This window comes from Opisthocomus hoazin, chromosome 5 (genome assembly GCF_030867145.1).
Source record: "Opisthocomus hoazin isolate bOpiHoa1 chromosome 5, bOpiHoa1.hap1, whole genome shotgun sequence".
In the NCBI taxonomy this organism is placed as follows: Eukaryota; Metazoa; Chordata; class Aves; order Opisthocomiformes; family Opisthocomidae; genus Opisthocomus; species Opisthocomus hoazin.
Genome location: NC_134418.1, coordinates 42,937,922 through 42,959,165, shown reverse-complemented (window position 1 = coordinate 42,959,165; position 21,244 = coordinate 42,937,922). Strand labels below are relative to the sequence as shown.

The window sequence follows — 21,244 nt, the reverse complement described above, 5'->3', positions numbered from 1 at the left end:
GACTAGCAGTGATTCACTTTCAAAAGAATCAACCTCTTTCTCTCTGCCAAAAATAAAACGGTAGGAAGAGCAACAGGCAACTATAGCAGTAAAAGATTTGTATTACCTGCTAAAGAAATTCTGGGTCTTTGGCATTCTACCTCTCTAATAAAGAATAAAAAAAAAAATTTACACAGTTGTTTTGTAATGTGAAAATCTACAATAGATGTCATGCAACATCATGATGAAGTCAAAATACTACTCAGGTCCTGTAGGCACTTGGTATTTCTCATTTCAGAAGGAAACAAAAGTGAATTTCTGATTATGGTTAAGTTTGGGGAACACTGTGGAAGAAACAATGGCTTCAGAAGTGGGGTTAAAAAGAATGTAGCAAACATTTTAGTATACTTCAGTGTTAGAAAATAGTAGTAGAGATAGCTACAAACGGCTTTGTCATGCTTTGCAGTTGTTTCACTTCTCAAAAAGCATTCTGCAGTGCTTAAAAATGGGATGGTTGTAAACTACAGCAAAACTGAATGCTTACTGGTAGTAGCTTAATTCGGTGAGAAACTGAAATGCAATTTTTTGTTTTTTCCGCTCCCTCCATATTGCATGAGTATCTAATCAAAAGACAAAGTATAGGCTTGTGAGTCCAATGTTTGTTTAGCAAAGGGAAAACAGCAGCTTTTCCGTGGAATGATCCTCATGTCTGTGACATTCTCTTGCTGATTTTTTTTTTTTTGTGTGTCTTTCCTGGCTATGGAAGCTTAAAAACTAGGCCCTGTTTCAAATTTTGGATGTGTGGTAGCTAATTACAGTGCACATAATCTTAATAAAGAAGTGTCTTTTGTTATAAAATGTTTACTCTAGAGTTCCATGGGTAGGAGATGGAGAGTCCAAGCTGCAGAGGGCTGTTGCCAACTGGATGGCTCAGGCTGTGATTTTGTCAATTACTCTGTTTTCTATTTATGTACCTACAAAGCACAGATGATAAAATTTGTCTGTCTTAATTGCCTTGAGCTTTTAGCAAATATTTATGGACTATGTGCAAACTTCCAGGAGAGGAGTAATTAAATTTCTACATCTTGCTAAATGTGTTTTGCAGAATCTTATTCTTCCTGCTTTAAAGGGCTTCCTCTTTCAGTCTTGAAAGCACCTTCCAGTAGAATTGTTGAAATTCAAAACAAATATTTTTATGCTAATGGTAGCACGTTAACCTCACGTTAAGCTTTGTTCCATCTTCCTCACTGCAGCTTATGTTTTGCTTCATAACACCTCTTGACATTTTCAGATGAACTCTAGATACTAAAGATTATTAAATTGCTCCCACTTAGATAAATGGGAGCTTTGCCACTGGTTCCTCTGGAAATTGGATCAGGACCTGGATAGATGCACCTAATGTCTTGTAAGATGTGTTAATATGCTTTCTGCCTAAACACAGAGGACTCTAAGCACTTCTGCAGCTTGCTCTCTAGCTCTCTGCGATGTGCATGCTACTATTACTTAACTGGCAACTGAAACTGTTCAGTACATTACAATGGTCTTCGCATTAATTTGCTGGAAACAAAACCAGCAACCCTGCAACAGCATTAACCAAAAGATGCCCAGTCACAGGTACTAAATCACACCTGAGTATAAACAAAAATCCATTAAATCCACATAAGCACTCAACGAATTCACAATGAGCTGGTGCTGTCACCATAACAAACTAACACCAGAAAAGAGCTTACAGAGGTGGCCAGAGCTCATGGGGTTTAGGGTCTACAGGCGCAATAAATATTACTGTGACTTTGATTCAAATTCTGCTTAAGCTTTTTTTAAATGGACATCAAGGAGGTGAAAAAAAAACTGAAGTAATTGTAAGACTTTAACAAGATCTTGGTTTTCTGGCGTACTCTCCAGTATTCCCGATCACGTTAAAACTGTCCTACCCTCACCTCAGAATTTCCTTTAATCAGGGACCGGGTTTTCAAAAGAAAAGTCAATGTCATGTACAAACTCAGGATTTTATTAATCTGACTTGTGCCCCACCAGGAAGCGTACTCTGCAGTACTGCAGTCTTACGTTGAGTCATGCATGGGGTTTTTCTGTGCCCAGGCACTAAATCCTGGGCTCCAGTGACTTGAAAAATCATCTCTTTGAAAGAAGCAGCCCAGCAGTCACCTGGAAGTACTTGGTAGATTGTGGCAGTGTCTGAACTAGCTTGAGATCCTGTGAGCTATAAAACGTATGTCACCAATACCACAGCATCCTCACCTGCAGGTCTAGTAACATCTAAGTCAGCTGCTGAATTCAGAAGAATAAGTAAATGGAGCACTTTACATCTTAGGTGTAGAGATGTCATACTGCCCTGTCAGTGCCCTACTAACATTCCTCCAAGATGCTTCAAAGTAGACTAACAGCAATGAAGAAAAATGGAACCAACAAAGTTGGAACTTTGTCCCAGACCTGGCTTTTAATAAAGCTAGGATACGTGTTCATTCTGCGTCTCATCCTGTTCCTGCAGATTACCTGAAGATGACCAAAATGATGCACTTCCTGTGAAAGCAAGCTTTGAGAGCCTATCCCCAACAGACCACATGCTTTTAAATATACTAAATAAGCAGAGAAGGATGAGAAAGTGCAACCCATAGCATTGTATCCTGCCTGTCCGGTTGCAAACCAACCAACTCGTTAGTAGAAAACAGGATCATGTTGGTCTGTTCTAGTTTGACTCCACCGGATTACTTTGAAGCAGCTTAAACTTGTTTGTTTTGACCCCTCGAAGGCCAGCCACTGCAGGTCTAACACCTGGGCCCTATCTCCAGCCAGGCTCACAGCACAGGCATTGTCAGGGGTATGAACAGCAGTACAAAGAAAACGCAAATAAACGCCTCCGTCCATTGAGTAGTGACTTTGCTAAATTACAGCAGGGACGCTGGGCATCTGTTGTGGGGCAGTGCTGTGGCCTTCTCTTACGACAGTATCATAGGAACATGCATTAGCTCTGGAGGATTATCTTGCAGGGATCAGTGCAAGGACATTTCAATGAGAAAATGAGTAATTCTTTACTCTGATTATGATGATTAATTCTGTTACGTCAGCAGCCGTTGGCACAGCCAGTGACAGCAGCAGATTTCATGTGGGAAAAACCTAATTCAAAAGCCAAGAACCTTAAAGAAGAATTTTGTGCGGTCAAGTAATAATATTAATAAATGACACACAAGCAGCTACAATTTACATATATGCAGAAACACACATACTTCCCTCAATCCTATATAAGTTTGTATTTGAAACATCAGCCAAGATAAAAAACTGGCATTTTTGCTGGAATTGACCAGCCACAGATGGACTCAACTGTGGGAGTTTTTGGACCACGTGAAGTTGAGCATAAATACTGTCACAGGTGCCAATTTCACAAGTAAGTAATCACAGTTCGAACTGGCAGGCACCCTACTTCACTCACTTCGAGTTTGATTATAGAGAAGACTAATCAAGACATCTATCAGGTACATAATTTAAGATGGGTAGGTCTTCACTAGCACATGAAACAGGATGGCACTAGAGTTTCAATTTTTGAAGGGGATTTGGCTTTCAGGCAATGCATTAACCGGTTTTCTCTCCAGTTCTGAAAGCAAGCACTTGACATACACTGATCAGGTCATGTCCCTCTTTCCAGTATAGTTTCTTCCCTCAGCTGCCATAACTGAGTTGAGCTCTTTGTCAGTTTGGTTTTGTCTTGGATGCATTCCAGCTCATGTCTTCTATGCATTTGGTATGAAAGGCGTTTAGGAGGGAAATATCAAGGCCAGGTTCCTCAATCCTGTTTTGTTAGGAAATGTTCATTTGGCAATCCTATCATAATTAAAAAATATTCTCAGTAGGGTATGCTCTGCCAACATATAACCTTTAGCTGTTAAGAAACGGTAGAGAAAGCACCACAAAAGTAAGTAATTCTATAATCAGCTCAGATACTTGACAGATAACAAGAAATAGCTCTCTTGCATTTAAGCGTGGCATTTAGAAAGCTGGAGTTACACTTTAGGTGGCTGCCCTCGTATCTTGATTTGTCTGCTGTTAAAGCTGCTGTCCTCTCAACATCCCCCTACAGCAGGAAACTAAATACTACCACTTAGATGTGTAGATTGGTAATTAATGCGTTGACTTTCAAATCAGAATCACTGCAAATGCTTCTGCAAGTGTCACCTCCTCAGCTCAGATGTGCTGATCACTTGCCTTGTACCAGCACATTCGCACGGAACGGTATTTTAACCCAATATTTTGAATCCCCCCTGTGTTTTTTCACCTTTTCAATTCACATACAGGGGTGGTTTCCTAGCAATTTTTTTTGTATGATGTGCAAGGAAAAGAATTGAAGACTAGGTACAGAAGAAACCAATTCCTTTTCAATCTAATAAGAAACCGTGTTATAGACTTTAGTGGCAGAGAAGATAAGCCAACATTTTTATTGCAATAAAATTGTTGATTAGCTGGGGTGCACTTGTAATGACTGCATATAGCCCCATTGATTAATACCTAATACTAAAAATGCTGGAAAGGTAATGTTCAAGTACATAGGGAACTACATTGATCTGCCTTACCTACATAAACAAGGAAGTTATTTTAGTGTCAACTGATACTTTGCATACAACCTGCTTTCCAAGTATTCAAAGGAGATCAATACTTATGACAATTCGTTAGAGAATGCAGTTGACTTTTATTGTGCAGACCAAAAAAAAAAATGCAGTCACCAACCCACCACTACATTAATTTTATGAAATCAGTTAACAAAATTATTGTAAAAAATAACTTAATTTCTGATGAGCAAATGGAAACAAGTTGTACAGCTCTTCCATGTTCCTGTATTGATAGGAGAAAATGGCATTGAACCATTATACTCAGTAACTCAAGGACAAAACCACTTCTATTGCTTAGGGGAATAATAATATTCCCATTTTCTTCCCCAGTCCCAAACCCAGTATTGGTTTATACCAAAAAAAAAAAAAAAAATCTCACTTGGAGTTACTACAGATGTTCCCCACTCTTTACTAACTTTGAGATCCAAGTACCTCATAGAGCTATCCTACTGGCACCTACACAACTCAAGTGAATCACTGCTTGGCTCCTTCCAAGTCTTTTTAGCTTGCCAGCACACTAAGCTTAATCTTCTGGTTCCTCGTAATGTGCATACCCACTAGCATAGGTCCTTCCTAAATTCAAACTGCTGAATACATCTGTGGTCTCCGTATCGGAATCCTTCCCTCCCTCATCGTTGTCATCTTCATCATCATCTTCTGCTTCATAGTCATCGTATTCATCCTCACGGTCACCTGCATCTCCAGCCTTGCTGGAGGAGAGGCTCTTCCAGTAGGCATCATAACCAGAAGCTCCATCCGCATCTTCACCTCCAGTCTGTCGGCCAAACTTCAAGGAGCGCGCTGCAGGCAGAGAAAAATCATGACGTTCTCACCCCTCAACAGCAATTTGAGCAGAGCATCTGACATTTCTGTCCTTTCTCACTACTCAGCAAGGAGCATACAATGTTAGACAGCCTCTTTCTAAATCTGACATTTTCAGATTTAATCCTTACTCTGACAACCTTTCTACTACACACAGTCTGTGGCCCTGCAGCCAAGTTTGTATAAAAAATAACTGCTCCCACAGTATCACTTAGGTTTTAGGATAAACCCTTGGTACTTTAGCCAAGAAAACCTGTAACTGGACACGCTTCGCAGACACAGTACATACTGTGATTTATTCAAGAGTGGTTGAGGTAGATTGTATGCATGTCATCAAATCGCACTTTGAAATTCTTTAGCCAGCTATTTGTAGATGAAATAAAGGCTTAAGCAGTGATTTTTTTTTTTGCAATTTTTCCATAACTGAAATATCAAACTACACAGAAGCTTTCACTGTGTTGTAATCACTGAATGATTAAGAGTGAGGGACTGCTCAATTCTAGAACTAAAAAAACACAAAGTTTTTTAATAAACAAATGCAGCAAAGCTTTGCAAAACAATTGAAAGTAATTGGGCTTTACTCAGCATTCCTATGTAGAAAAGTAGTCACCAACGGTACTTGTATTGCTTGTTAGCTAGAGAAGCAGGCTTACTTGACATGCTCAGATCCTTTGTCTGCTGAGTTTCATGGCCACACTTAGGGCAGGGAGGCTCTTTTCCTTTTTCCTGCTTGAAAACCTTACTTCGCACATGATCATCACAAAAACAAGCCTGTGGGATGAAAGGAGAATAAAAAGGCTAAATGTTTTAATCATAGAAGCATACTCTTCAGAAAGAAGCAAGCAAAAAAGTGTCTAGCAGCAGCAGGATTTTCTGGTTGGGATTAAAATTTAATGAGCTCTATCTGCAGTAGAACTGGCGTCTGTGCACAAAGCAATCACTTCTGTGTTGAACGTAGTTTCATGGCTTCCTGGGGAAGAGGCTGGATAAAAGCGCTGATGAACAAGTAGAGAAAGTAACATACTCGAGGACTGGATTATAGTGCTGCCCACAAGGAGCCTGGCAAACTTTTGATTATGCTGACAAGCTTAAATAAAATGCATTGAGACGTATGCCAGAACTTAACTATGCAGTGACCTGAAGGCAAGAATCAGAGATTGAAATTGCACATGCTGAGCACCACGGTGCCAGTGAAGATATCTGGAGACAGGAACAATTTGGAATATGAAATTGATGCCATGGGAGACTGCAGGGAAATATATGGAGGGTAAGAAGAGGAAGAGCAGGCAATGAACCAGCACCTGGAGAAATCTGGGCAATCCTGATGATGAAGCAGGTGGAACTTTTTATAAAAAATTACTTCTAAGTGTGTAAAACCAAAAACCTGAGGTCAACAAATCTGCCTGTGCATGTGTAAAACTGGCTTAGCTGTGGAGATGATTTCTGTTGGATCCAGGCTGCAGTGTTTTCTGGTCAGATCATCACTAGACTGTTTAAAAAAAAAAACAAACTTTTTAAATTGTCTTAGTTCTATGCCGGATCAAAACATATTCCAAAGCCTTGGATTCTGTTCAAGACCAAGGATTTGTTTTGGGTTTTTTGGTGTTTTTGTTTTGAAAGGCCCAAGCATGGTACAGCTCCAATTTAAACAGAGGGCTGGCCAAAGTCAGTATCACCTCACCTAGCATGAGGATGTACAATGCTGGCTTGTGGTTAACAGGCAAGCACAGATAAACCCCCTTTTGTCCCCCATAAGTCTGCCCCCAGGCTTCAGAAACTAATACAAAAAGTATGAATATTTTTTTTTTAATGACGCAGAGGAAGACATGACAAGACTTGATACCAGCCTTGGAGGATAAGGAGAACAAGTCTACAAGCATAGCTACTTGCAACTGTCTTTACTCTTTACCTTACAGCGCAGGCATGAATGCTGCCCAAGCCTGTTACAGGAAACACCTGTTGGAGAAAATCAATATTTAAAATTCAGTACTTGGAAAATGTAGATCTGTGATTTTTTTTAAAAGCTTGCAGAAGTATGTAATAATGTAATTGAGGCAATTATTTTTAATTGCCTGATAACCGCACATTGGCAACACGAATTGGTCATTTTACCATACAGTACTGTTTTACTAGATTTTTTTTTTACAATAATGTAATTTGACACAAAAAGTAAAAGTTGAAGACGGGAAAAAGTTTAACTATTCCTTGAGTTTCCAAACGTTTGAAAACAGAAGTTTCAGAACCCATTTGGCATTAAGTGATCATCTTGCTTTGCTTTTCCTCACAATATCAAAACAAGGAGTGATAGCATTTTACAGTCACTTTAAACAATGCCATGGCAGCCTTTAATAACTTTATCTCATTTAAATTGGAAGTGAGAACACTTTAAGGTTGCAAAATTCCAAACCTGGAACAGCTGTTGTGTATTTTCTGTCATGTCCTCTGGAAATGGACTTTACTGGGCACAGCTTCATATAAAAATCTATCTAACTGTGTTAAAGAACTGTAGCTGGCACATGATCTGTTAAAGAGCAGAATCGGTGCTCAAAATCTAACTTGTCTTGAAGATTCAGACTGATTTCTTTACTCCACCAAAGGGAGTATAGTAAAGGCAAGCACACAGGAATTGGCAGCAACACGAAGCTGGGTGAATAGTTACCCCTCAGGCAGCAGTAATACACATTTTATCAGTCTCTGTGCAAGTATTCATTCCCTTTCACCTTGCCTTACCCCTGTGACAACAAAATTTTTGAATCTGAAGTAATAAATACCACGAGTTTTCCACATGAGCAGGACAGCCATGGGATTTAGCGCTCTGTCATGTGTTTAAAGATGAAATTGGAAATGCTAACTTCTCTCAGATAGTGATGGAAAGTAACAAAACCTTTTTCACAGCTAGAACGGGATTTAGACTACAATTGCATGACCGCATTTAAAGGTCACGTATTCTGCAAAAGTTCAGGTTTTATAATCTTGTTACCACACTCTGACCAAAATCCCACCTCCCTACCAAGACTGCATTGTGCCACGAAATGTTGAACACAGTGAAAACCCTCAAAAAAGGCAATTTCTTTATTCAGGGTATAACATCACATCTGTGAATTAAGCTTCCAACAATCACTGAAAAAAACAGTCTTGTGGAACAGCTGTTGCTGCTTCAATATTGCTATGCAGGAAGATACTCTGGCAGAATACATCAAGGGAAGCTAATCATAGCTTAGAAAATAGCTGGCTGGGAAGAAAAGGATGTGAGATGAAAAGGAGATAAGAGATTTCTAAAGACACAGACTATAACACTGAAATCAACAAATACTCTAAATTGGGAGAAATCAATTAGGAGAAGAGATTAGTCAGTTCTGAAGAAAACAGTTTTATACATTATAAAGAGCACCTTGAATTTCTAAAATAAGGATCAAAAATGTTCTAATAGTCAAAATACATGCATACAAGTCTTGGAAAGGACAAACGCTTGTCTCATGGGATAAACCAAATAGTAGTTAATGGTGGGTAGAAAAGAAATACTTCTACAAAAGATTAGTTATTTCAAACATGCACAGTCTTCGTTTGCTTGCTTTGTTTTTAACTTCCCTTGAAGTTTCTCTGTTTCAGCCAGAGATGAGTAGTGGACTAGCAAGCTGAGGCATGGCCATCACGTCCTCTTACAAATACCAGTTTCAATTTTGTCCACACCATTAATCAAAGTTCAAAAGGATGTAAAGTCTTCAGCTACCTGTTCTTCATTCAGTAAAAGTGGACATGTATCAACATTTGATGTCCACAGTCCTCTGGTCAGTGAAGAAACTAACACTGAGTTCAAGCTCTGGAATGACACTGTTTTTGTTACTTCCTTCCCTGCTCACCCTGTCTCACTGAATCAGATGATGACTGCTTCTGCAGTCAGGGCCTTCCTCAGGACTTGCTGCTCTTGCAAAATCAACAGACGCAAACCCTTCACCAACATACATGTCCAAAGCAATCTAGGAAAGTTTAGCCAGGCTAACACACGTGGCATTATTCAGAGCAGCTGTTTTCCATGAGGGACAGGTATCTAGAAATAGCTCATCATATGGCCAGAAGAGTGGAAGAGAGCTCTCTCTTGCCTGCAGAGCTTTGTGGAGTAAAATAGCAGCACCAGCTGTTCCAGCAGTTTTGCTGCAGTCCTGGCCACTGCCAACACTGCCAGACTGTAGAGACTGCTGGCCTCCTGCAAAGGCAACTTCCCATGGGAGGCCTGTAAAAGCCAGGCAGAGAAACAACTACCATGTACAGTCTGGCATGGAGGAAGGTCAGAGATAAAAGCTCTAGCCTAGTTAACTGGATATCAAGAGCAAGCACACAGGAAACAGGCCCTTTCCTCCAGTGGTGGTAAAAGCTATTTGGAAAAGGTGATGGAGAGTATTCTGGAGCACAGAGGAAGCAACTAGACAGTCTGCTTAGCTGTGGTGAAAGGGACTATGAATAACTAACTTACATTTAAATGTCTCTGCTTCCAGAACTTGGCAGCTGGCTTGATGTTCAAACTGATCATCTTCACAGAGGAAATTGTGGCAAAAAGAGCAGGCAAATATTCTGCCTCCTAAAAGATTTATCAAGGCAAAATAATCAGCAGCAGGCATAGGCATCAAGTTCTGCAAACAATTTAGGAAGTAGTTCTGACTGAAGACCAGTTCTCCCTTCTGTCACAAATGCTTCAACAAAGTCCTAAATTAGACACTGCCATCCATCATTATGCTGAAAAATACCATGTATCCTACAATACAAGACAGCATAAATATAAAGCAAGTATTACTTCTGTCCTCTTCTTCATTTTGACTACGGCACTAAGTGTTTTTCTTAAATCAGATCACGTTCTCTCTCATCCAGTCTCCTTCCCTCCCACCCTCTCACCTCTGATGTACACTTGAAATGACCACTTTAAAGGATTCCACAAATGGAGATCAGTAGGGTTTGCTAAGCAACTGGCAATTCAAATACCTGTACTAGCGCAGATGAATGGAGTGGGAATGGCAGGAAACTGTGTGCTGGCAATCTGATACAGTGCTTAATTACATGAAGCACTCAGCTGATAGGACAGTTAATATTTTACATAACCATCCCTGAGCTGAGCACTGCACGTTCTTGAGCAGCTCGTTTACATTCCCTACTGCACAACATTTGTTTTTAAAACGGGGAGAATGCCTTGCTTTGAACAAATATACCGCAAGGACTAATCAGTGAAGATTAAAAATGCTATGCTAAGAATATAGGTACAATAACTTCAGCAATGTGAGGAGAAAAGTATCATTTAGATTTTCTTATTTTTTAAAGTGTGAGCAGCCTACCATGGTCCCAGACACTTCTTTCGCACTCAATACATTCTGCATCTGCGAGAGGGCAGACACATGCGTGTGTGCTGAGACACTTCCTCCCGTGACACACCCAAGCTTCACAGAAATCACAGATTGCACCCTGCAATTACAGAAAGATATCATCTTAGGACTTCTGTGGTACCGAGACAGAAACTCTTCTTCCATAACCCTGAATGTATCCAAGTATCCATTCTCTCAGTGGGTTCATTTCAGTTGAGCAAGAGAGTATGAACTGCATCTGTATTCCTATCAAGCTGCTCCACAGTTCATCTTGTTTGATACTCATTTCTGCAGAAGTAAATATAATGCACAATACTTGGTTTTCTCCTTCTCTGTTTTTCACATTTCCTATCTTATGCATGAAAATTGTGTCTTCCAGCTGAAACCTGAGATCCATAAATGATAACAATGTTCTGGCAAAAATGCAATTTCAAAGGAGACCTGAAAATTGCCACTAGGTTCTTACAGCTGAAATCACTCATTCGGATTTTAAACCATGCCATATTAGAACACAAGCTCCGCAGAGAGCAAAGATCAAATAACTCATTAGAAATAAGTCAGACTCTTTAACTTTCATTCTGATTAAACTACAAGATCTGCACATCAACTATCCCCTAATTAAGAAGCCTCCTCAGCCCATATGTAACAAACTATCACGTGCACTGTGTGCACACAAAACTAAGAAAACAATGGTGCATCCAAATTAATTGTTGATTCAAATATTGCATCAGTGAACACATGGAATGAGTTTAGGAACTCCAGATGGGAAAGGCCGACTGTGTTACTGAGAAAAGCTGACTGTCAACTGGAGGCAGAAACAGGCCATGTTTAGTCCATACAGCATTTAATCCAGAGGCTATGACGTGTCATACCTTGCTTTCCAGAATGAAATAACTAACTTGTCCTTCTAAGAACAAAAATTCAAAGGCCAGAAGCTATGAATATCTCTGCTAAGACCCAAAAAGATATTTCTTAAAATAAAATTCCCTCCTAATGCCATGGAACAGATTCTTCTCTGTGATACTGATGGTCTGCGCAATACTGAGCAGACAGCAACAAAAGTCCACTGGTTTCTACAGAACGATCCTAGATTTTAATGGAAACTGGGCTACAGGGTATGAAAGCTGCAGTGCTGTTAATGCATGTGCGTAGGGCCTGCCATCAACACACATCTGTCAGTATCCAGCACATGTAGCAAGAGTTTGTAGAAGCTCAATCTAAAAATGCAAAATTTGGGTTTCCAGTGTAACAGAAAAATCAGTTTGTGATGGTGAGATGAGAAAAAAACAAACTTAGCATGGTACATGCTATCATTCCATAAAACTGTTTTAATCTTTTTTCAGAAAGATTTGCATGGAATAACCTCATAGTGCAAAAAAGGCTGTCATTTTGTATACATACCACCATTGCTAGTCCAGTACTGTACACACCAGCATGTTTTATAACACAGTCTGAAGACTTCATCATGCATTTGGTTTTTCCTGTTTAATAAAAAAAGGCAAGCAACCAGAAGAAAATTATATAAAAATCAACAAAAAATAAGAATGAATGGTCATATAAGAGCAGTACTTCAACCAAATGCCTATGCTTAATTGTAAATCTAGGTAAAAATAATGCAAACAAATGTCTGCAACCCACAACACACCCTCATATCTCCCTTATATCCAATTAATTATTGCCTGTTTTCAGACAAAATCTCTTGCCCCAGTACTGATAATCAAACAATGTGTTGTCTTGCTCTATGTTTTGAGTCATTGGCAAGAATTTCAAATGTCAAAACAAACCAAAGAACAAAATTAAGGCAAAAGTCAAGCAATGACATCTTAAAAAGTTGCATTTAAAACTGCTGCTAGTTCTGTCCCACCATAAAAGCAGCATGTGCTGTGTGCAGGGCTGAGACTCTCTGGAAAAAAAACCTGTGCACCTGATGATTTCATTACTTACAGGTACTTGGATACTCGGGTTTTGGTGGTGGTGGTTGTTGGGTTTTTTTCTTTTTTAAAACCATAAGAGATTACTTCCTAGAGAAAATAATTCCCTTTAAATGTAGGGGATGGGTGGGAGCAGAAGCCACAGTCTGCACTTAAAAGTCATTCTGACACAAGCTAGCAGTTAGGGTGAGAACTTTCCCCTACTCCCTGCCTCTGACATAAATAGCTCTACCAGAAAGATAGAACTCCATTGCAGCAGCCTGGGCTGACTACACTCTGTAGGCAGTTATACAAGCAAAAGAATTTTGTAGTTAGCCCAGGCTGCTGCAATGGAGTTTTATCATCGATTTAAGCTGCGCTGCCATAGACACCTTTGGTGTCTCTGTTACTGCCTGCTTAGAGAAACTAACAAAACGGTGCTCCCTGCAAATCCATTCAAGAGCTGACCAAACCAAATTCTACTCTGAAAATGTAATTAAATCCCAGTATGCAGCATCAGCCGAGTTGTGTATTAAATCCCACCTCAGATACCAAATGGCATTTGGAGGGTGAGGAAGGACCAGTGGTGGGCTGAGCTGGGCAATGTGAGGTGGTGGGGGTATTACTGGGTCCGGACCACTGCAATACAGCTATCTTGCTCTCATCCCTCCGGGAGTTCTCTAAGAAAAATGCTGTTGGTTTATAGGTGCTGTCCCTAATGCTTGATTAAGCACCAAATAGCTCTAATGGTCTTTGTCTTGGAGAACCATGGGACTCAATATAATTTTGTGGCTGTTATTAGGAATGCTTTTCCTCTAGAAACATACTGCAGATTAAGATAAATTCAACACACAGTAGTCAACTTCAGATGTATAATATAACACAAGATAGATAGCATGTTTTTCACTGCATGATGACAGAAGGAAGACTTATGAAGGATGATACACTGCCACTGCACACTAACAGCCTGGCTTCCAGAAATGCTCGGTATCTGCAGGTCCCAGCAAAGGCACTGGAAGCTGCAGACATCAGCAACTCTGAGAGCCAAACTACAAAACAGCCAAATTGCTTAATGACAAATTTAAAATCTGCAAGGATGTGTTGAAACAGTAAAACAACAAAATTCACCTCAACTATCAACATCCCCTGCAAGCAAGCAGCTGTTTAAAAAAAAAAAAAAAGGGCATTTTAGCCTGATTCAGAGCAGAGTTCTGTCACTAGAAGTCCTTCTCTTCTGATTTCAAAGCATTAGCCCTCCAGCACATATAAATAACATGAGCAGCATATTACACTACAAAACCATGCAAGGTGAATAATGTACTGTTGCTTTGATTAATATTAAACTGATCAGAAATTATATCATCCCTAAAAAGCAGTATTTATGGGTGCCTTGCTGGCAGTCAGAGCTTTTTTAACCTTGCTGTTATTATGAAACAATACTCCACATGGTCAGTCTAAGCAAACGGTCAGATCTTCTCAATCCTGAAAGGCAGTGAGACCAATTCTTCCAAAGATCAAATACTGAAGACAAGCACATAATCCACACTGGCAAACCTCTGGGGGTCAGAGGCATATGCATTAGTGCATGATCAAGTAAGATATCTTCTCAAGGAGGATATTCACAGCAGATTTAAAAGAACCTGCTTCAAAAAATCACAAAGGTACTTTCAGACAAAGGCACTTTAACTGCTGAGAGTTTAACACCACAAATGGGACTGAGATTAGCATGTTTTCCTTCGTTATTTCTACTTACCACATTGTGCACAAATGGGTAATTTTTGAACAGAGTTACAGAAGTAGCAAAAAGCTCTATTCTTCTGTCGTCTAGGCACATGGAGGGGGGAGAAAAAAAGAAAGCAAGCATTAAAAAAAGACCTGTAAAATGTTTGAATACTAAACTACTGGTTTTAGAAGGGGAAAAATACTTACCTTTGGCACTTATCACATTCCTAAAGAAAAGAAATAAAATACTGGTAATTATTTTTATTCTAGGTAAAATATATAAAAGTTACAGACCCCAGAAGGACTCTAAATTAAGTTCTGATTAGGAACCAAACTTTTTATTCAAGTATTATACCTCTGATGCAAATGGAACCTTAAATATAAAGGAAGGATGGCAGGAAGAATTCTAGTGGCATTAAATACAGTCAATGTATTATCACTGGTTTTACATATTTTAAAATCAAGTATTGTAATATAAAATACTGTAGGTTATTTTTACCATTGACGCATTACAAGGATGTTTGGCTAAATCTATGTTGGCTCTGGAAGCCCTGATCTGCTTTTCACGTTCACGACGGTTCTCAGCTTTCTTACGAGCACCAGTCTTCTTTTTAGGCATTTTTCAATATCTGTGGGGGGGAAAAATAGGTATGTAACGAATGCACACAAAACTATGTATGTAAATACATGGATACACGACACATCTAGCACTAAAATTGGACCTTGGAGTTTCCATGTTAACTGTGCTTCATCTTCATTCATTTCTTTTTCTGAAAGTTTCTTTGCAAACGCAGAATAAAGGGCCAGTCCCTTAGGAAGAGTCATGTGATGAACCATAAAGAATCTTGTGATCGGGAAAGGACTTTGCTGTGTTAAACTTTGTGCTTAATTATCTCTGAAGTGTTTTGCCTTAAAAAGAAAAAACAGACCGCTGTGTTTTGTAGGTTTGTTTGTGATGGGCCTCTCTGCTTTTGGTTTGCCTTGTCTATTTAATAAGGACAATATTCAGCTCATTTTCTCTTTCCCTTCTCTCTCTTCTCAGCGCTAACTACTTCAACTGGTTAAAAAGCATTCTTTAGGTAAGCGAATTGTGGTGTACTGCAAAAATGCAAATTTCACACATTACGAAGGCTTAGAAAACTAAACATCATCATATAGATTTAAGAGCTATGACAGAGAGAGATGTTTGTACTGCTTGTTTATCATTCTAGCACATTAGGAATAATGAAGAGATGAGCATGCATTGCTTTGAAGACACCACCGTTTCCCAAGAAGGGTTTACACTAATTTAATTCCATAGTTGAACATGTCTTTTTTAACATTCTAGGAGGGAACCAATGCAGTACAGCGGTGAGACCATAAGGCAATCAATCAGACCACTGGTCTCTTGTCATCTCTACAATGAACTGTGCAGTGCTCACATCTGCATCTCACATCTTAGTTTATTCTGTGTTTATAATACATTAGGCAAGTACTACCCTGACTTCATGAAATGGTCAACTGAGAGATTAAAGGTCTGGTCTGATGTTAGAATGTCTCTCATCAACACAGGCACCCAAGATAAGACACCCTTCCTTATATTCCATCTTTATCACCCCACCATTACTGCTGATGAAATTGTCGTTGGTGTCACGTTCTAAACCAGATACCGGTTAAAAACAAAACAAACAAACCCAAACTAATAAGCATCCCCAAGTCCCAGATTAGCACAATTTGATGGGGGAAGACGGTGAAAGGGGCAGCAGGAGTATTTGCTTAGCAAGCATGGGAATAAGAAAACAGCTAAGAAAGAGGCAAGGACCTCTGCACTGACAAAAAAATTGCCTTACTGAATGTAGTTCTAAAAAAACACTCCCAAGACTACGGCCCAGGTGGACACACTTCTTTGTGCTGTAGCTACCAAACCATACTTCCTTGCAGACAAGGATGGCTGAATTTTTGTAATTTTTTAGCTCTTATTTTGGTACCTCACCACAACGCTACTGTTTTGAAAATGTGGCCTCCCTAGCAAGTTGCTCCAACGTATATTGCACTGTACAACTAACCCATAATTCTTTTAGCTACAAGCACACCTAATGCTGCTCCTTATTCTGCCTTTGATATCTAAAACTGCAGAAATATATTTTCAAATAACTGATAACTGAGACTCAAGTACCATCTTCAAATCTCAGTCTCCATTTACGGAATTTGAAGAAAATCACTACAGACTTGGGTCTTGGCAAAAACCGGCCCACGTGGTGGGACAGCTCTGCCCAGGCAAGGTCCTGCTGATTCCCGGAGGTCTATGGGTGGCTACCGGGGCCACTGGCCTGAGGAAATGGGAGGTACCTGCTCTTCCCAGCCTCATCCCTAACTCCAAGCAGACATGTAGGCATGCACGCTGGCATCTGCAAGGAGAGCTGCAGCATCACAGGCAGTGAATTGTAGCAGCTTAAACCTGGAAGAAAAATCAGTATCTTCGTTCAAAAGGTCTTATAAAATAAACCCAACAATCCTAACTTTCCCAAACAAAGAAATATACTGTCCTGACCAAATTCTAAAATTTGGTTTTGATAGCACACATAAATAAGTTTTCTCAACCTGCAGCATTTTGTACCGTGCTTAAATTGTATTAGTGTCATCTTTTGTAGTCAAAATGGTATTGCTGAACTGCCTGCTGGCAAGTGTCATTATTCCACACATTTCTGACACTGGGAGTCCAATACGAAGTTGCACATTAATTTTCAAACTGCTCGAATGCTGATTTAACAACAGAATCTGATGGTTAGTATTCATACTTTGACCTCTTCACATTACCTCATAACCGAAAGCACCAAAATGACAAACTGTTTTCATGAAAAACACTGTCTCAATGACTACTTGAGGACACAGACTATGAGAAATCTTTAACGTGGCAGTTTTTAGAAAGCTGCACTGAACTAAATAACAAAAATGCAATGTCAGGTCCTTTTAACAAAGCTATCAAGTCAATCCAGGCTTTCAAACACCATCCAATAAATAACAACACCCTATAGATCAATATTCTATCACTCTTTCCCTCTGAGCTTCCACTTAAGATGTTTGTCTTTGCGCGGAGTTCTAAATTTTAAGGGAATTTACCATATTTTAATTTTCTGACTAGAGCTTAATGGTGTTATGATGCCAGAAATTATGACAGTAAAAACTTTTTTTACCTGCAATTCCTCTCAAATCAGAGTATTGTACTTTTTAAAGGCACTAATCAGTATTTAAAATGACTCTGCAGTACGTTCTACCTCCACTTTTGGCAAATGCTTCTGTAATCTGAGGCTGATGGATGACCCAAAAAAGCATATAGGCACCGCAACATCATAACTAAATGCTCAGACAGGAAAGAGCCCCCCCGCAGGGTGCAGGGGAGAGAAAAGTGCTTCTGGAGGACCTAAAACAACAAGTCCAGTTATCAAGCAAATGCCTACAGTGAGCTACCCACTTAAGATCTACCTGCCAGAAAGATCGTGTGAACCTTTTGCTTAAAGAGCCTTTCTGCAGAAGACAGAGACTTACAGCCACGCCAGCACCTTCCTTTTCATCTGTGATGCTGCTGTAAGAGAAATTGCCCAGGACACAGCAGCTCCCTGTCTGGCTCCCTCCTCAGCCCCAGAAGGTATGACCCTGCGGCCCTACTGAGCATCCCAGCTCCTGAACCAGGAGCAGTCCTACATGAGGGGTTTTTCTCTGCCTGAAGTTTTCCACTCGGGAGCAAAACGCTCCACAGTGACTGGGTCAGAGCAGCCGCCGCAGCAGCAGCGAGCTGACTCTCCAGCCTAATGGCTGATGCTGTGGCACAGAAAGCACTGAGTTAAGACACTGGGAGGCTGCATATGAGGTGAGCAGCAGTTCAAAGGAAAAGTCCTAAAATGTGTTGTGTGTGTACTGGGTCCCCAGCACCGTGTGCTTCATTCTAAGTTTCACCTATACGATTCCTCAAGTGCTGCATTATTTGCTAAGGTAAATATGGGCAAGGACAGCAGTTCCCACTACGGCTCCAAACACTGCTTGTGTATTTCGCCCGATGGCTGTGCTACATAAAACACATAAACAACGTCCGGCACCTAAATGCTGCCGAGATCGTAGCATGCCTGTGCCCATTTTTACCCCCTCTCGAAGATGGTCCTTGACGAGTTCCCAAAGACACACGCTAAGTTTGCAGCAGACAGGAAAGCAGAGCATACCAGTGGGCTTCTGGATCTCCTGTGCTGAGCGCGACACTCCCTTGTGCCGTGTTATCTTATGTGATACGCTTACCATTCTGCTGTTACAAATATAGCGGTGAGATGCTATTCATCTGGGCGGCAGGGGAACTGTCGCGTTACTCTTGTCACGCACCCTGCAAATACTAACGCCCAGAACAGGTTTTCAATATTTCAAGACTTCTTGTACTTGACCGCTAAATTGCTTCTAGCTTATCCATGTTCATCAAGAGAGGAATCGCGGCAATATCACTGGGTCACATCTGATTCTGTTCAGAATTCAACGGAATCTGTTTCATCGCTTTGCAAGCATTATACATGACATTAAAACAGTCTGTATCGGCGTTATTTCACACTCGTGTCGCTCCCGTCCGTCATCCCTCCCAGTAACGGAACCATGTTCGAGGCGCTGGCTCCGACGGCTGGCGGCTCCCTCAGAGACCGACGGGCTCGCTGCCGGGGCCCGGGGGTGTCCTCCGGCGCGCCCCTCGCCCGCTCCCTCCTCCGCAAGGGCACCTCGGCTCCGACGGTAACCGACGGGGGCCACCTAATGTCAGGCCGCCGCGCGAAACGCCAACAGCAGGCTTTGCGAAAAACACATACGCGTATGGCGGTTACTCAGCTTTCGGTATTTTACCTCATTTTTAGGATTTGTACCTAGGCCCCCCCAAACCGTGTCGCAACACGCTCCCAACCTGGGCCGCCGCGCTCCGTATTTCTCGGCGCTTATCTCTGGGGAAGCCAGCGACCGCCTCTCTTGCCCGACCCGGGGCGGTGGGAGCTGGCCCCGCCGCCGCCGCCCCGTCAGCGCCCACCCGGCGCCAGCGGCCCTGCGGAAGCCGGAAGCGGCGCGACGCGGTGCGCTGCTCGCCCGGCCCCGCGCGGCGAAGCGGGAAGGTTCCGAGGGCGGCCGCGGGGCGGGCCGGCCCGCTGACCTCCGTCCGTCCGTCCCGTCCCTCCGAGCCTCCCACCGCGCCGGGAGGGACGGGACGGGACGGCCCGCTGGGTAGGGGAGGCTGAAGGGGCAGAGCGGAAAGCGAGCAAAGATGGGGACGCAGGGAGGCGCGGGGCTCTGCCTGACGGGGGTTAGGGAGGGAGACAGGCGGCGAAGTAGCGGTTCCGCCCTTTCTCCTTCTCCTGACGGAATTGCGGTGTCCGCGGTTTGGGAACCAGGAAAAGGCGCGATTTCCGCACTGCGCGGAAAGGCCTTGCCACGGGTCTGGGAGGAGACATGGTAAAACATGGTAAATGCCTGGGAACGGAAGGCAGCGGCCTTCAGCAGGAGCGGTGGGCGCCCGCACCGGGTGCGCTGCCCAGCACGCGGCGGGGGGACGCGGGCTGCGTTTGTGTGCGCGTGCATCTTCGTGGACAAAAACCAAACAAACAACAAGATCCGAAACTGTTACCTCTGTATGAATGTGTGTCCCGAGGAGAACGGGGGGGGAATCGCTTTTAGTGTTATCTTGGGGGTCCTAATTAACGTGAGCTTTCACCTACCTTAAAATCCGCTGTGGGTTTCACTGTGGTTGGGAAATCACTGAAAAAGCTTTTCTAAGCTGTTTGCGTAGATGTTACTGTTCAGTGGTGGTTCCATCCCCAAATTTTGTTTGCTTTTCTGGAAGCTGCCCCACGACTTGCACTTGACAAAGATCGAATGTTAGGGCAGAGTAATGGCAGCAGTTGGTTGTGGCTGCAGTTCACTAGGGTTCGCGCCTGGAAAGTTACCCCTGCCATTTTTCCTCAGTGGCCCCCTCTGTTTGCAAAATGAAGCATTGTTTGATCTCAATGTTAGGAATACAGCATAATTTAAAAAGGGAAATAGTAATATCTGTACCATAAAAAAAACCCACCCCGTACACAGCTCTGTCTCGCCTGAGGTTATGCCTTTTGGGAGGAGAGTTCGGGCTGTTTCTCAGCAATTTTTGCTCGTTTCCCAGCTCAGCCCCCTAGAGGTCTGTAACCCACCGTTTCTTGCTTGTGTTCTGCAAGAGCTGTGGGTTCTGGAGCTTGGTTTGGGTGGCATGCTGTGAAAGATGCAACGTGAGGTGTGGAGGGGGTAAGAAGGGTGCGGTGAAGACAGCTGTGTCGATTTGCTGCTTTTCTTTGTGATGAGACCTTGGTTAATCCCTCTTATAAACAGCATACAACACAAGTAGAAACTTAAGGAGGTCTTTGATTCATTTTAATATCAAAAGTTCTCCCTACAAGCGTATTGATTGTTCTTGTGCATATTGCTTGGAAAACCCTTTGTGAAAATCATTAGGTGATGTATAGATATTTAACTGAAGATGAGCGCAAGGATCACAGGGCAGTCACATTCCAGTGTATTTCATAGCCTTTTGCCTAAGAAGGGTTTGATACTTATGTCATATAAGTAAGTCCTAGGACATTGTTTTCTGGTGCACTTTGATCATCCATTCGCTCAGGTGGGGTGGTTGTATTGCTTCACATTTTACTTGGTCATGCACTTCTTCCTGAAAGTTGGCCGCTAGCTATGGGATGTGATTTTGGCTTACTGAGAGAGGCTGGTATTCACTGGCCACCATTGCCTTATAACTTTCGTGAGGCCAGGGTTGTATCTCCCACAACAAATTGTTTGCTTGCCATGCATTTCCTTCAAGGTGTAATCTTCACAC

At 41.8% G+C, this 21,244-nt stretch overlaps 1 protein-coding gene across 3 annotated transcripts; it reads right to left on the bottom strand.

Annotated features, from left to right (window-relative positions):
* Nucleotides 1–4,436: 4,436 nt before the first annotated feature.
* Nucleotides 4,437–20,161, bottom strand: ZNF330 (zinc finger protein 330). Of its 3 annotated transcripts, none has more exons than XM_075421013.1 (10): nucleotides 20,106–20,161; nucleotides 14,897–15,026; nucleotides 14,605–14,624; nucleotides 14,429–14,499; nucleotides 12,167–12,246; nucleotides 10,739–10,865; nucleotides 9,889–9,993; nucleotides 7,327–7,373; nucleotides 6,071–6,188; nucleotides 4,437–5,396 (listed from the first exon to the last, which is right to left on the bottom strand). In XM_075421013.1, exons 2-10 carry the CDS (start codon nucleotides 15,014–15,016, stop codon nucleotides 5,119–5,121), a joined length of 966 nt encoding a protein of 321 aa, XP_075277128.1. In that variant the 5' UTR covers nucleotides 15,017–15,026; nucleotides 20,106–20,161; the 3' UTR covers nucleotides 4,437–5,118. The 3 variants fall into 3 exon arrangements, with proteins under 3 accessions (XP_075277128.1, XP_075277127.1, XP_075277126.1); XM_075421012.1 differs by lacking the exon at nucleotides 20,106–20,161 and adding an exon at nucleotides 19,246–19,268; XM_075421011.1 differs by lacking the exon at nucleotides 20,106–20,161 and adding an exon at nucleotides 19,304–19,444 and having other exon boundaries at nucleotides 4,438–5,396.
* Between the last annotated feature and the right edge of the window lie 1,083 nt (nucleotides 20,162–21,244).